The sequence below is a fragment of the Tenrec ecaudatus genome, chromosome 1 (assembly GCF_050624435.1).
Source record: "Tenrec ecaudatus isolate mTenEca1 chromosome 1, mTenEca1.hap1, whole genome shotgun sequence".
Lineage (NCBI taxonomy): Eukaryota > Metazoa > Chordata > Mammalia > Afrosoricida > Tenrecidae > Tenrec > Tenrec ecaudatus.
In genome coordinates, this window is record NC_134530.1 from 106,765,734 (window position 1) to 106,783,192 (window position 17,459).

A 17,459-nucleotide genomic window follows, 5' to 3' on the forward strand; every position below is an offset into this window, starting at 1 on the left:
ATAGAGATAGTAACTAGACAGTTTCTTAGGATTTGGCAAGGGAGGTTGAATGGATGGAGAGCTAATAATAATAAGTACAAAAATGAAGAAAATGTTCTAAAATTTATTGTGGTGATGATTCCTTAACTTTCTTTAATATATTTAAACCATTGATTAATATGTATGTGAATTATTTGTCAGTAAAACTGTCAAAATTTTAAGGCTACAAAATATTTGGTTCTATTTACATCCTATTTTAGAAAACACAAAACTATGAGGACAGAAAACCAACCAGTGGCTTATAGAGGCAAGGTGTAAGTTGAGTAAAAAAAGGTATGAGGGAAATATTTGGTGATAATGAATTGCCATTGTGATGACACAGTGTTTGCATTTATAAAACTCACAGAAAATATACTAAAAAGGGTGATTTTATTGTAAAAAATTATACCTCAATTTAAAACAAAATTGACTAGAGCTATACACACAAACAGAAATGAATCCTACAAACATGTTAGCCAAAAGAAGTAAAGCACAAACAGTATGAATCCAGTTATTACAAAGTTAAAAATTAAAAAATGATAAAACTAAAGTATATATACTGAGGTGACAAAAATCTGCAACAAAGATTAAATTCCATAAAATTTGGGATAGTTGAGAACTCTGAAGGAGTGGAGAAAAGGTAGACACTGAAAAGAAACATATGGGGGATTCTAGTATACAAACATCGCATGAGTATTTACTTTGATAAGTTGTTGAGCTGTCATTTTATATTGTAAGTAGTCCACAAGAGGAAGAAGAGCAAGCAAGGAGCAGGTAAAGTTACTGGGGGATTTGATTAGTAGTTTAAACCATTAAATACAAAGTTGATTATCTGAAATATAAATCCCTACCTAATGTATAATAAAAATTATTATTAAATGTTTTTGAATAATCTAACTGATTCATGGTAAATTATAGAAGAATATAAAAAATACTACAAATAAATTACAAATGTCTTCTCCCAAAGACAGCATTTCTGATTGTTGTAACCCCCACCCTTATTTGAGACATTTTACCTAAAATACCATCTAAAAAAAAGGTGTATGCTTCAAACTGTTAAAAAGAAAATAGGACATAAAGATTCATTAAGGACAGCTCTGTCAAATGTAAAATTCAATACAAATATGTAAAATTTGATGAGCATCATTAAGCATTTAAAGTGGGAAGGGGAAGGGCAGTTTTTATTCTCCCCAAACTTACCCCTCTCAAATATTCTATTCTTGCCCAATGCCTATATCATAAAATTCTAATAAGTAGCAATAAAATTCGGGTGCCATGAAACAAAAGAAACCACTATCTTTGGGGTACCATTTTGATGTAGGCACTGTCCTAGCTCTTATATATTATCATTATCTTATGTTATGTAAGCAGAAAGCTATTCAATTCTAAGATATCCAAACAACTACGTACTCAGCAACAAACTGAAAGGCTGGCAGCTTGAACCCACACAGTGGTCCCACAGTAGAAAACCAAGCAATCTGCCACCAAGAAAACTATGGTCAAGAAAGCCTTCTGAGGCAGTTCTACTTTGTCACATGATCCCTAAGATAAAATAGACTCAACGATTTCTAACAACTAAGTAAACTGATTTAGAGATGGCCTGATTATTAAGCTCTCATAGGCTAGAAATGACAAAATCTGATTTTTTTTCTAATTCATGACAAATAACCACTAGGCCATTTTTGCACAAGTCACAAGAATAATGATAAGGCTGTATAAAGGGTATCTATCTCCTGCAGCAGTAACAAAAACACAAAAATCATTTACTTCGCTTATTAAGAAGGGTGTAAGGAAGCAATGAGAAAAGCTAAACAGATTCTTTTATCATGTCAATTTAATGGGACAAGTTCAGTGATATGTAAACTTGTGTGTAGCCCATTAGAAATGAAAATTGAGGTTTCCCGATCCTGATGAATTTCAAGTACTCTAAAACAGAAACAACATAAAAGACACATGGCTCATTGTATCCTTAACACTCTCTTACATAGAATGAGAAAGGGTTATGGTTTTAGATACATTTGAAACCACAAAGTACTATTCTATCTACAAGCTGTCTTCTGAAATACACAAGATACTTATGTGATAGCAGACAGTTTACGATCAACCACTCAAATGATAAAAAATTCACCAAAGTACTGGACAAATACAGTTTATATAAGGGACCCAACAGACTTCTTAGTTATCAGAGATGATTCCACACAGGACATTTCTAATGCAAGAGTACATATACTCAAACTCACTCACTCACCCAAGACATTCTGATTTGAGATTGAAAAATGAAAGTTGGAAACTATTATCATGAACGTCAACTCAAAATAACAAGTAGTAATCAATAAATAGCATTAAAATATTTTTTATTTACATATTATATAGCTACGTGTACAACCTTCACATACCCCTGAGTGGCTCTAAGGGGTTTATGATCAGATGCTAACTCAGGTTGGCAGTTCAATGCATGCATCAGAGTCAAAGAAGATACATCTAGTGAACTGCTACTTTAGGATTACAGCCAAGAAAACCCTATGGAGCAGTTCTCCTTTGTAACATATGGAATCTCCATAAGTCAGAGGCAAGCACAACAGCAGGCAGCAGAAAGACAACCTTTACAATACATCTCTGTATCAGTGACCCACAAACATCAGTGCCTGGATTAGTGCTAGGTGCTAGGTGGGCAGCATAATGTTCATCAAAGGAACTTGTTAAGAATACTGCTTCCTGGGTCCACCCTTAGAATTCAGATGCAATTTGTCTGGGGTAGGTACTAGGAATTTGTATTTTTGAATACCTAAGCTGATTTAAGATTGGAAGAAGACATATTAAGAACTGGAATATACAAATGACACAACCTTGCTTGCTAAAAGTGAAAAGAACTTGAAGCACTCATTGATACAGCACTCATCCACCCGAAACCTTCAGTAGGGATTACACCACAACATATAGAAAACCAAGTTGCTCACAAGTAAACCAGTAAGTGCTTCCTCTAGCAGCACATATACAAGTAAACCAATAGACAATATCATAATAGATGGAGAAAAGATTGAAGTTGTCAGGAATTTCATTTTACTTGGCTCCACTATTAATGTCCACGGTAGGAAGCAGCAGTCAAGAAATCAAACACTATATTCCCTTGGACAAATCTGCTATGCAAGATGTCTGTAAAGTGTTGAAAAATAAAGATGTCACTTTGAGAAGGAGGGTGTGCCTTATCCAAATTGTGGTATTTTCAATCATATCATAAGCAGGCAAAAGCTGAACAAGGAGTAAGTTAGATCGAAGAAGAATACATACATCTGAATTATGGTGTTGGTGATGAACACTGAAGATTTGCCAAACAAATCTCTCGTGGAAGAAGTACAGCCAGAACACTCTTTAGAAGCAAGGATGGCAAGGTGATATCTTACATATTTTGGACATATTATCAAGAGAAAAAAGTCCCTGAAGAAGGGCATCATGCTTGGTAAAACAGAAAACCAAAAAACAATTCACTGCCATCAAGTCAATAGCAACGTACAGCAACCCTAGAGGACAGAGTAGAACTGCCCCTGTTTGTTTCTGAGACTGCAAATCTGAAAGAAGTAGAAAGCTGTAGCTTTCTCCCATGGAGTGGTGGTGGATTTGCATTGCTGACATTGTGGTCAGCAGCTCAAGGGGTTATCAGGCCACCAGGGTTCGCTTTGGTAAAATAGGGCCAGTGGGAAAAAAGAGAAAGATGCCGAATGAGTGTAAGGACGGCAAAGGACCGGGCCTTGTTTCACTCTATTGTACACATGGATGCGACGAGTCAGAGCCAACTCAATAGCATCTAACAAATTGATTTAGACAATTCAAATCTTGAATTGTGAAAGACCTTCTGAGGCAAAGATTATGATACTGGTTTTAGAAGATTATTACATATTCAAAACAATCAATCGGTGATATGTCAACTATCAAAACAACCCAAATAAGCTCTGAAGGGAAACTACTGGATGAGAAATGGAAAACAATGCTTTTGGAGCAACAGAGGACAGTTGGTTACTCTGTGGTATAAATGTTTTGGAGTAAAATTCTTAGATGAAATGGAAAATACACAAAAGCGAACAGGAGCAAGTCTTATGAGTCATCTCTTAATAGGGAACTATTTTTTTATCCTATCATCAAATGTTTTAACAACCTGAAAACACAAAACTCCTCACAACCTTTATCAACCCTATAGAACAGAGTAGAAAGTCTCCTTAGGTTTTCTGGAGAACTGTTGGTCTTCATAAGTAAAGAAAGTTGAATCTTGCAAAATCTACAAACAGGCAAACAGAAGATGGATCTATAAATAAAATCTGTAGGAAGAGGTCCTATTGGCAAATTCCCTGCTAGGCTTACACATTTGGAATTGCTATATGGACTTGATGGCACATAAAAATAATAACAACAGACTGCCTGAAGAGAGAAATAAATTCCTAGTAACCAACAAAAATTACAACAAAAAATTCATAGATAGAACAATGTACCGAAACTTGAAATCTACAACAAAAACTAGACCAGCTAACATTTGGCCAAATCTGTCAGGATAAAAACTGAGGGATTATAGTACCTATTACCCTAGATTCCATTTTTTTAAAGCAATGCCCACAGAAGCTAGACATCTACATTTTGTAACATTAAATATGCCTAAGATCTTACATGCACAAGATAAAGACTATTTCCTCCTATGAAATAAGAACCCGAAACTAGTCAACTGTGTAAAATAGATGTTGGTAAGAAATGATTACTAAGCGTAGTGTGTTAGTCCAGGTATACTAGAGAAACAAATTCATAAACACACATATGTGCAAAAGAAAGAGGTTTATATACAAGGACAGTTGAATATTGAGGAAATATCTCAGTATAGTCCAAACCAAGTCCATAAGTCCATATTAGCCCATATGTCCAATACCAATCGATAAAGTCCTCTTCTGACTCACAAAACACATGCAATGATGCTGAATGCAGGAAGATCACAGGGCAGATGGTGGGAAGTTCTGTGGAGTCAGTGGCACTGTAAGCATCTCAGTGCTGACAGGGGTCTCTATGTGGCTTCTCCTGCTTCAGAGGTCTGATTGCATCAGTGGAGATGGCTTCTCCAGCTCTTAGGGTATAGCGCCATGTGTCTTGACAGTACAGCATCTCACAGGGAGTGAGTAGAGAAGAGAATGCGTCTCCTGCCTCCAAGAAGGAAAATGCCAGAGTTCCCAGAATTCTCAGGAGAAGGCCATGCCCATACAGAGGCCTCATTGGCTAAGATCCGACTGACACACTAGATTTCACCCCTTCTCGCTTAATCCTGTCATGTCCCAAATTTATACCACATTATGTAACTACCACATCTAGTAAAATTATTACTAAGCATAACTCTTTGAGGATGACAAGTTGTTAAGATATCTGCATACTTATCTAAAATAGATCTATATGTAATCTCCTAAGGCTGCTTCCGAACCAAATACCAAACCCACAACCATGGAGCCTATAGGGAAGAGTGAGGCAGCTCCTTTGGGTTTCCAAGGAGACAAATCTGTAGGGGAACAGAAAGCCTCACCTTCCTCTCAAGTATAACTATTTTAATAATAACAACTGTTTTGGTGAATTTTAAACTGTGATTTTAAAAGAATACATAAGGAAAACATTTCTAGCCTGTAATTCCCTTCATTAGTATCTTTATGTTATCTATGGTAACTAGATCTCTCATTAATAAAATCATGTGCCTTATCACTTCCATTTGGGCAATGTCTGATCCCATATACTTCTGTGGTCCCAACCACCATCAAACAAACAAACAAACTCACTGCCATGAAGTCAATTCTGACTCATGGCTACTCCTTAGAACAGGGTAGAACTGCCCCCGTTGGGTTTCTGACACTGTAACTCTTTACATGGGTAGAAAACCTCATCTTTCTTCCTCGGAGCAGCTAGTGGCTTGGAACTGCCAATCAGAGAGATAGCAGTCCAAATTACTATACCACCAGGGCTCTCTTATATTAAAAATTTGAAGTCATAAAACAGTTCGTTAATAATAAATTGGTGCTACTTGGCAAAGCACATCAAAACAGTATTACTATATTATTATGTTAAAGATGTTTTGTTATATTTGGAAGTGCTTCTATAATGTTATCTATGCATTGGAAGGAACATCATATTACATAAAGAGACAAACTTAGACTAAACTGATTTTAGATACATATCCTACCAAACTATTCCAACTTATGCACAAATTCAACTTAAAGATAGACCTAGAAACAGAACTTGCTTGTTTCTAAACAGGACAACTTGTTTATAATATGGTGTGTGGTAGTTACATAATCTCGTATCAACTTGAGGGTATTAAGTAAGAGTAAAGTGGTGAAGTCTAACCTGTCAATCAATCAGGTCACAACCTGATTAATGCCTCCTTGTGGGCATGGCCCTCTCAAGAAGATCTGGGAACTTCCTCTTTCTGTCTTCATCTTCCTGTTGACAAGACACATGGAGACTTGCTGAGCTCTGTGAGAGCCTCTCTTTCTCTGCTTCACCTTCCCATTGACAAGTCACTTCAAGCCATGCTGATGGAGATGCGTCCACCACCATTGGATTTATAAGACTTTGCACCCACCGACCTGTGATCTTCCTGCATCCTTTATCATTGCATGTGGCTGCGTGAATCTAAAGAGGGATTTATGGACCAACATCAGAATTATGGGCTAATAAAATTGATCTAGACTGGTCTGGGATGTTTTCTTTTTTTTCTGAGCTAGAAAATGGACTATTTATTTATTTATTTTCCCATTTAATTATTTATTTTTTAAATCATTTTATTGGGGACTCATACAACTCTAATCACAATCCATACATACATCCATGTGTCAAGCATATTTGTACATTTGTTGCCATCATCATTCTCAAAACATTTCTTTCTACTTCAGCCCTTGGTATCAGCTCCTTGGGATATTTTCTTAATAACCAATCACTCTTTGATATAAAGCTCTTTCTTACACATATATTAGTATCTCTGAATTTGTTTCTCTAGTCAACCCAGCCTAATACATGGTATTCACACAATGTCCAAATCACCTGGTCCTATTTCACAAAATATATAGCAATATGTAATTGTATATTCTTCTCTTAATAAACTTCTGATTGTTATTCATGTTTGTATGTAAATCGCCCCTACAGTAGAACCCCAGACCTTGGTGCTGATCCATTCTTGAAGGAGCGTCCAGATGCAATGCAGTCGAGTCTGGAATCAATTTTTCCCACAAGAAATAACTAAAAATGGATGAATCCATTCTCGGCCACCAAGTTTTCACTCAAACCTTGCCTTTTTATACAAAACATTACACAAAAATTTCAAAGTAAATAAGTCCAGAGTTAAATAATATAATTTAAATAAGAAACACAACATTAAAAACGTTTTTAACAACTACAGTATAGCCCATACCTTGAGATTGATTAGGAATGGATCTGTGAACACGGATGTGGAAAGGAGTTATGGAAAGAGAGGCATTGTTTGGAAGGGGAATCCCTTCCATAAAATCAACTGGTAGCTGCTTTTCAGGAGTTTTTCCCCTTCTTCACCTTTTTTTCACTAGGACCTGGTTGGCTTTCTCTTAAAAAAAAAAAATCTGCCTAACGTGGTCTGCTGCTGGCATTTCTTTCCTTAACTGTTTTCTAAAAGAGTTTACTAAATTATCATCAACAATTATTGATAGCACGGTTAGCTAGTTCCTCATCATAATGATTCTTTTCAAAAAACTCTTGTTAGGACCCATGTTTTTTATCTAAAAACAGTATACAAAACCACAAAAACTAAGAAAATTACAGCGAAATGCTTGGAGCACAGTAGCAAACGGTTTAAACAACTCATACCAACCACGCCAACGCTGAGTGACTGAAACACAAACAGCTTTTGTTTTCAAAAATCACATGCATCGGGTTGGATTCCGATGTTTTGTTAAAGGTCCGATGCAAAATTTTCGCAACACTTTGCATCGAAATCCAATTACGTCGAGTACTGATGTGGTCGAGTACTGGGGTTCTACTGTATATACAAAAATAATATTTCTAGTGCCCATGTATCAATTCCTAGAATGTGTTGGAAACTTAATCTCAGAAATTGATTGTGTAAAAGTACTTAAGAAATCATCTGGTAACTAGTAACAGCCTCAATAAATTTTACTATCAACACGAGAGGGTGCTCTAATTCAACAGTGGTTGGTATCTAGCTTTGATGTTTAATTTTCTTTTCAATTAAAAATAATCAAGACAAGCCTCATTACCATAATCCTCACTTTCTGACAAAAACAGGCATCTCCCTGTTTTTCAGTGGCAAGATTCTATTCTTAAGTGCATATAACAAAGCTCAGTAGAATCTATTGACATTAATAAGGCGCCCAGCCTACAGAAACAAAAGGAAGTCACAGACAGGGGCCAAATCAGATTGCTGGAGTCTAGAGAAATTCTGGGCATGGTAGCATTGTATTAAAGTATGAAATATGTATTTGGCATATACATTCTTTTGGAACTCATTTCCCCCTTTATTGTTTCGCTGCCTTGCATCTGCCGGATCTCCATGGGTCTAAATTATACCTTAAATGCCCAGCTGCCAACTGCCCTATTCCAAGCCCCAATACTTCTCAGCTTCTATCACAATATATGAGAGCACACATACACAGGTTCATGAGTACTAATGGATTGCAATATTCACACTTACACTTTCATAAAGATCTTCTGAGCCATTACACATACTTCCAGTGACAGAGAATCAGGGTTGTGAAAGAGCCAGTTAGGAGAAAGCTCTGGGTCTTTTAGCAAAGTCTTTAATGACACAGTATTTTAAAACTCCAATATAGTTGTAATCATAACCGTAGCTTCCCACAGATAATTACAAGTTCTGCCTATATATCTGAAAAGTACAGGGCTTACATAAAATGAAGATTGGTCAGAAATATGTCATTTTATTCATAAACACCAGCCTTTGTCTCTTAATATTAGGTTTCATGGAATTTTATAAATTGTGAAAATAAAACATTGTATTCAAATAATAATTTAAGATAAATACCTGTTTTCAGTGATTTCTGAATCTCGCTGCAAGCTAATTGTTTCTGTTGTAATTTCCACTTTCCGCACACTTCCAAAGAAATCAGTTATGAGGACATTTCTAGGATCCCGCTGGAAAAGATCAGTGCGATGTCCAGGAGTAGATACACACAGACTTTTGGGACATACCTGAAACTGAAAAATATATATCTATATAACTAATACACACACAACTAGAGATGTTAAACTAATGACACAACATAGTAGACTAGAGTGGACTTGTAACGCATTCCTAACTTGAAGAAGATAGTTGTTTTAAAGGTTAATGTTTTATTGCTTCTGCAGTGCTTGACAATCTAAAAAAAGCCATGCAATGCATATAGAACAGTGATAAAACAGAAAATGGCCAGAGAGTGCAAAAAGATTCATTTTTTTGAATCACATGCTACAAAATATATATTGAATTCTGAAAGCCACTGTGAGATCACATTCAACATCTATGGCAACTGAATTGCCTTTTTTCCTACATCTATATCCATCTCAGTGGGGTATGCAACTAAAGTGCTTTCCACCGGAGTATATATAATCATGAGCCATTATTCAAACTTTTCATCCATAGAAAATATAAAATATCACATAGTAGCTCAATATGTTAAACAAAAACAACCAAAGAAAGGTGCGAGTGGGTTGCTCTGGATAAATGGAATGTGAAGCATCATTTCCCTACTAGGTTCTTGCTCGTTTGCTGCGAGCCTGTATAAATCATTTTTAAAACCACCCATCTTCCTTTTTTTACCCATCATGCAAATAGTCACAGTACTTGCACTGATACTCTAGCAGCCAAAAAACACCTTCAGAAAACCATGACTTTACAAGTCACAGAAGTCCCAAATAATTGTGTTAATCTTATTCCAGCTACTCTACATCAGTGAACTTCCAAGGACAGACATACTCATCCACACTGCAAAACACAAAAGCCGGCCATACATATTTTATACTGTTACCTTTCACAGAGGATACAAAAATCCATAACACATGATTCTGCCCTCCAGGCTTGAAGCCTAATTAGAGGTAAACAAACTGAACAAGGTAGAAAAGTGTTCCAGTTCAGGGAAAATAAAAAGTTGTTTTAGTTACAGGATGGAAAATGTAAAATGGAGTGGAATTTAAGCTAATTTATCAAAGACAAGTAGTGTTTACAGGTGAGAAGTTAAAAAAATTCCTAAATTGTCAGGGATTTCATCTTGCTTGGAGCCACAATCAATACCCATGGAAGCAGCAGTCAAGAGATCAAATGATGCATTGCACTGGGCAAATCTACTGCACAAGACCTCTTTAGAACACTGAAAAGCAAGGGGATTACTTTGATGACTAAGGTGAGAGTTGGTGGTAAGTTTGAATTGTGGTGCTGGTGAAGAATACTGAAGGACAAACAAATCTATCTTGGAAGAGGTATGGCCAGAGTGCTTCTACAGGCAAAAATGGAGAGACGTCATCTTACAATGTTGTACATATCAAAAGACACCAATCCCTGGAGAAGACTTGATAAAATAGAGGGACAGGAAAGAGAGGAAGGCCCTCAAGGAGATGGACTGACACAGTGGCTGCAACAATGGGCTCAACCATAGGTACAATTGTGAGGATGGCACAGGAGTAAGCAGTGCTTCCTTCTGTTGTACATAGGGTTGCCATGGGTCATAACTGACTTAATGGCACCTAACAACAACAACAATAAACGAGCAGCAAAAATATATGGCCCACAAACAACCTAGTTTGATAATTGCACAGGATATGTCACAGAACAATTAGAATCCTTCCAGAAGGGTACAGGGTCTACCTATGGAGACATGACTATGTGACAGATAATCACCAACTGGAGAAGAAAGGGCAGAGGAGCTACACTACAATTTATAAAACATAGTATTCCAAGTACATACTAAGAAATTTTTAAGTATGTATTCTCACTTAAGCCTACCAGTATTTTTGAGTGATGTCAGAATCATCATCTTTAATTCAGGCTAAATCTCAGAGATTAAGAAATTTGCCAAACTTCACAATGCCAATGAGGGACCGATCTAGCTATCTTTAAAATCCTTGCCTTTCTGTACAGAAAGCTGTACAAGGAAACACAAAGACCAGGATATAAACTAGGAGTAAAAAAAGGGGAGAAATGGGGGGAGTGAGATGGGGAGGAAGCTCAGGAAAGCACAATGCTGAAGAGAAAAAACAAAGTAGATTGACCAGACCAAAACACTCATTGCCATCTTGTCGATTCGAACTCATAGGCTCTGCATAGGGAGGCCCAGAACTGCCCATATGGAGTGCTAAGACTGTAAATCAGTGGTTCTCAACCTGTGGGTCGCAACCCCTTGGGGGGTGTCAAATAACCGGTTCGCATGGGCCACTTGATTCATAACAGTAGCAAAATTACAGTTATGAAGTAGCAACAGGAATAATTTAATGGTTGGGGGGTCACCACCACCACATGAGGAACTGTGGTAAAGGGTCGCCGCATCAGGAAGGCTGACAACCATTGCTGTAAATGGACTGTCAGAGAAAGCTTCATTTTTTCTCCCATCAAGCAGCTGGTGGATGCAAAGGTTCCAGACACAAAGTGAAAAATAAAATAAGCAGAGATAAGAATGATGTGTGAGAAACACTGACGGCCTCTCAGAGAGTTTCAAAATTATATAGTATTACCGTACTGGAGGTACAAACGATCAGCCTTGTTAGCAATTGAGTGTCTAATCACTGGAGCTGCCCAGGAACACCTGCGTTGGGCAGTTACATGTTCAAACGTTGCTTTCACAAGGATAGCAAATTGGCAACAGTAAATTTTAGTTTAATAGGGATAGCTACAGAAAAATTATTTGAATTATGCTGTTTAAATCTTCATAATAAAATACTGGAGTAGAAAAAGTGAGTTTCAGACACAATTTATGAAAATAATTTGTAAGATTAATTGCAGGAGCCAGAGACTATGCTCAGAGCTATTAATTTCTGGAGACCAGCCAATCATTGAGCTGCTCATTGGAAGGTCAGCAGTTTGAACTCATCAGCTGCTCTGTTGGAGAAAGATGACGCAGTCTGCTCCGTAAAGATCGACAGTCTCAGAACTGCTAGGAGGAGTTCTACTCTGCCTTCCGATGGCAGTGGTTACAGAGCCAATTAAACATACCAAATAAATAAAAAAATACAAGATTCCTTCCCGTTATTTTCCCATATCTTCACACTCTTACAATCATAAAGTTCCTAATTCTGTGGGATCCACGTTAATTTAAGAACATTACTACTGGGATTTTGTCATGTTTCACATAATCCCTTCACAAGTGTAAATTCAATCGAATGTCTAGAAAGATAGGGACTACCTGGTAGCCATGCAAACATTGTTAGAATTCTAATCTCTAAATGAAGTCAACTCAGTAAATACATAAATACATAGACAAAGTTCCTTACTGGCATTTTTACTGACAATACTTAGCTATGGCTCAAGCCAAAATCTCTTGACAAAAATTTAGTAAATGCCCACACGTTTCTTCTATCATATGTCACACAAAAGAAATGAAAAGAGATTCCTCGGTGAAGACTGGATTTTTTTTTCTATCCCCAATAGAGAAGGATCATTGAAAAAACTGAAAATACATGAACTTCATGCCTCTAATGTGTGGTCTAGGAGTTCATTTCCTGTGGAGAAGTCTGAGGGAAACTATCTACTCAATTTGTCTGTAAAACAGAAACTGCCCTAAAAATACATTAGTATTTTATATCCATTACAAATAAGTAAAAAAAATGAGAACTTTATGTTAAAGTTACTTGAATTTAGATCATTGTTAAGGAATGAATTGTTCTACCTGAACAAGTTTTATTGAAGATCAATCCCCCTATACCTGTGATTGTGACCCTGTTTGGAAATAAGCGTTTTAGAAGGTATTATAAATTAATATGAGGTCATACTGAGATAATGTGGATCCTAAGATATACTGAAGACCCAACCCAAAAAACCTTGATGCACAATAACTAGGTGACTAGTATCCTTACAAAAGAGAAGAAAATATAAGGAGATGGATAGCAGAAGGTACAATGTGATGCTGCAGCTTCAAACCAGTGAGATGTGCAGGCTCCCCATAGCAAGGAACGAGGCCTGGAACAGACTACCCCTCAATGCCCACCGAGAGAATCGACATGCTTGATGCATGACACAAACTTGTAGCGCCTAGAACTGTGAGACAAGAATTTCTGTCTCTGTAAGCTCCCTAACTTGAAATATATGGTCTTAGCAGTCCTAAAAGACTCTACGCAGTGACTATAATTTTATTATAGTTAAAATAGCATTATCCTAAGTTTTATTTTAACACTTAAATTCATATTAAGATATGAGATATAAAAAGATATTTCTTTCACTATAAAATAAGTGGTCCTATTTGATCAAATTTGATAACCTATTTTGTAGTAGAACCTTTTTAGTAAGTGAAAAATTACTTAATAATAAAATAGGTAAATGCAAATCTGACCTGACCCTCACAGACTGCTTTCCCTTCCCTATGCTCCATGAAGGCACAAACTGCCTCCTTAACTAAGGAACTTATACCCAGTTCTAGACACTGTGCTAATACTCACGAAATGGTTGTGAACAAAGTATAAATTTGTGGGAAACAGATTTTGAAACTAATGGACAATAATAATTCAATGTGATATCTGTTGTTTAAGGCTTTTAGGTATGCTTACTTTTAATAGCAACTTCAAAGTAGATCTAGTTGAACAGATACAACCAGCACAGAAACATCAGGGGAAAAATAGAAATTCAACAAGTGATCTTAAAATACTACACTAGAAATTATGTACAATACTAAGAGACATGAAAAAACTATGTATTCATATTTATGAAGTTCAATAAAAGATTATGTAAATGCCACAAGAAAAGTAAAATTCGAGGGAAGGTTTGGAAATGCAGAGAAATAATCCAAATGAGAAGAATAAGGTAAAACTCCTTACAGAAAGAAGAATCTGATTACAGTCTTGAAGAATAGGTAGCATTTCAATACATGAATCTACAAAGAGCACATTTCTGGTACAACCACATAGCTGGAAACAGGAAAGTATTTCAATGAATAGGAAGCACACTGGGCTACAGCTTCAGACACCTGGTGGTAAAGAGCGAAATATTACTATAAAGGCAGATTCCAAGCACTTTAAAAAGCTCAGTGTGGGGCTGCCAATTACAAAGTGAGCAGTTCAAACCCACCAGCAGTGATCAGGCAGCAAGCTGTCTAGTCTCATGGATTTATAAAGTCTCAGTACACCATGCATAAGGTTGCTGTAAGTCAGAATCGATTTGATCACAGTGGGCTTAGTTTAGTTTGGGTACCATTAAACACATGAACCAGTACCTTAGAAGGACAGGGAATAATTGAGTTCATTCATCAGATTAATATTCAACTACAAAACTCACTGCAGTAAAGTCGATTCTGACTCACAGAGGCCCTGTAGGTGGGTGGGAAAGAACTGCCCTGTGGGTTCCAAGGCTGCAACTCTTTATGGCAGTGGTTCTCAGCCTTCCGAAGGCCGCAGCCCTTGAATACAGTTCCTCGTGTGCTGGTGACTCCCAACCATCACATTATTCGTTGCTACTCCACAAGTGTAATTTTGCTACTGCTAGTAATTGGGCGACTCCTGTGAAAGGGTTGTTCGACCCCCAAAGGGGTCACTACCCACAGGTTGAGAACCGCTGCTTTATGGGTATACAAAGACGTGTCCTTTTCCCAGAAAGCATCCGGCAGTTTCAAACCGCAGACCCTAAGGTTAACAGCCCAACTCTACACTAAGCCACCAGGGCTCTACTGAAATATTAGTCTATCTATGTGCTAGAATTAATCTGATAAATACTTACAAGGTCATTCATATTTGTTTGGCTAGCTGGATTAATTTCTTCCAGAAATTCTAAGACATAAAATGTGTATCTGTCCATAAGATGGACTCCAATTGCAGGATCTGGTTGGTGCTGTAAGACAAAGTTTAAAATGGAATTAACATTCCTATGTAAGGTGTTAAAGAGTCCAAGAATAGGAAATAACAGATGTAGTCATATAGAATATAAGTATTTCAGAAATAGCTATACATTTCAAAGACAGTGAAATTTAGAAATGATAAAATGCACCTACCGAAAGGGAATCTTCTCCCACTTGGCTACTAGCGAGGGCCATGATGTTAGGAGAATAAAATCGCTCATACATGGATGCTCCTTGGCAAGTATCAATAATAAACAGCAGCTCGTTGTAGCTGAAAGAAAAGTGATATCCTTGAGATGAATAATGATGTTACTGTAAATTTTTATTTTGAAAAGAAGTCATTTCCTAATTACCGTCTTTTCTGCCACATTTGTTCAAAAGCATCTGCAAGTTCTATGTTAGTAATTTCTTCAGAATCTTGAAATTTCAAGAAACCATTTCCACCATGTCCTTACAGGAAGAATATAAGAGATAGATTAGATATGGTTTTTATGCAAACTGCATAATTCTGAAAGATACATTTATTCATTGCAACATTTTAACATCCTTCATTATTTTATTCTCTAAATTAAGTACTGTGAGAAAAAGACTTAATTTTCACCATACCAATCGAAAAAGAGAATAATAACAGACTGCAAAGAAGAGAAAATAAAATATTCAAAGAGTTTTTTCTATCATTCAATGCCAGATATAATTATACTTTTCTATTAGCTCCATTATAATATCAGAAGCAACTTTCCAAATTTCTTAACACAGTAGACAAATATTTTTGAGAAGAGTTGAAGAAACTAAGTGGTTGTCTGGTATACTGGTAGCAGCCACAGTACACACTGAATGCTAGTACTGGGATGAAGTCCTCCTCTAACCGACAAGTTGATCTTTTCACTAAAAATTGATATTTCACTGCTCCATAAGGGTTCACCAGAAGTTTCCAAAATTTATTCCTTCAGCTAACATGTCTAGATTTAAGTGTAAGCTTTGGCACTTAATATGTGACCATAGATAATTAAAGTTCTGGATCTAAGTCTCCTCAGCTGTAAAATGAGAAGCAAGAAGACCATTAGCCTGTCCACACAACTCCAGTATGCAAAGTTTAAAACTGTACCTCATTCTGGGACGCAGAATAGAAAAATCTGTTTTAGTACTTCTAGCCAGAGTTGCACAATGAATTAAGCATCAGGCTGCTAACAAAAATCTGGCAGTTTGAACCCACAAGCTGCTCCATGGGAAAAAAAGATGAGGCAGGCTGCTTCTGTAAAGATTTAGAGCCTTCAAAACCCTGAAAAGCAGTTAGTCTTATTCTGTCCTACAGAGTTCGTATGAGTCAGAATCAAGTTGGCAACAATGAGCTTGGTTGTGTTTTTCTGGATATAAACAGCCCTATGAGTCCACAAATGATTAGCTTCCTCCTTAGATACAGCACAGGGACAAGGGCAGCTTGCTTAGAAAATGTACACCCTAGGTTTCAGCTCCCACTCATCCATCTGCTAGTGACTTGGGCGCAATATACAGTTCAGACAACTAGCCTTGAGCATCAGCACCTAAGTCATCACATTTTTTGTGAGGATTAAATGAATACAGCCAATATAGTTTAAATATTACCTGATGGGTAGTAAGCATTAATAGATATTAGCAATTACATTTTTCATTTTTTTTAAAGATTTTATTGTGGATTGGGTAAAGATTTTCAGAGAAAATCAGTTTCCCATTCAATAATTTGTACACATTTTGATTTTGGGGTTTTTTGCTTCATTATAGTTTGTGAGTTTAATTTATCTTCTTTTCTTTTTGTCCTTTTGTACCCTTATTTGTTTCCATCAGTTTTATTGGCACATAATTTGTATTACCATGCAATTCAATATGAGCAGCCACTCAATCATATTAAGGAGAATTGTACAATCACCACCACGCAGTTAACACTTTTAGTATTATTTTATAATAGTCATTTTTCCTCTTCTCTTACAGAAATGCATACCTTTGCTATAAAGGGCAAGATAGTAAATATTTTAGGCTAGTAAACCACATGGTTGAATTGAATGTCCTCTAGAAACATTATCAAATATCCTTTACTCAACATTCATATTTACTAAATCCCACTATAGGGCAGATATTAGTGATAAAAATTTTTAAGATGAAAACAAAAGCAACCATAGTTTCTTGGAGTTCAAATCTACTGAAGTAAATAGGTACACAAGTATAAAAGTAAACACAAGTGCTAAGAGAGCTAAACACAAGTGCTAAGAGAGCGACTAAGGATTTTTAGGTCAGTCCAAAGAGGAAAGATTACACCAGTCAAGGAAACGAGAAAGGCCTTATAAAGCAAAATTAAAGGCAAGAAAGCTATAGAATAAGTAGGACACTCGGTGTCCTAAAGGTGATGATCTTTACCAGGGCAACAGTAAAAATGAATGGGGATAT

The 17,459-nt window shown here is 36.6% G+C and overlaps 1 protein-coding gene across 2 annotated transcripts in view; it reads right to left on the reverse strand.

Moving 5' to 3' along the window:
- The window catches only part of PIGK (phosphatidylinositol glycan anchor biosynthesis class K), a 141,302-nt gene that overhangs the window by 84,199 nt on the left and 39,644 nt on the right, over positions 1-17,459 (reverse strand). For both annotated transcript variants that reach the window (XM_075557369.1, XM_075557372.1), the window contains exons 6-9: positions 15,395-15,491; positions 15,195-15,312; positions 14,924-15,034; positions 9,059-9,231 (exon numbers count right to left, since the gene is read on the reverse strand). In XM_075557369.1, coding sequence (XP_075413484.1) covers positions 9,059-9,231; positions 14,924-15,034; positions 15,195-15,312; positions 15,395-15,491 — 499 coding nt within the window. The remainder of the gene's footprint in view (positions 1-9,058; positions 9,232-14,923; positions 15,035-15,194; positions 15,313-15,394; positions 15,492-17,459) is intronic.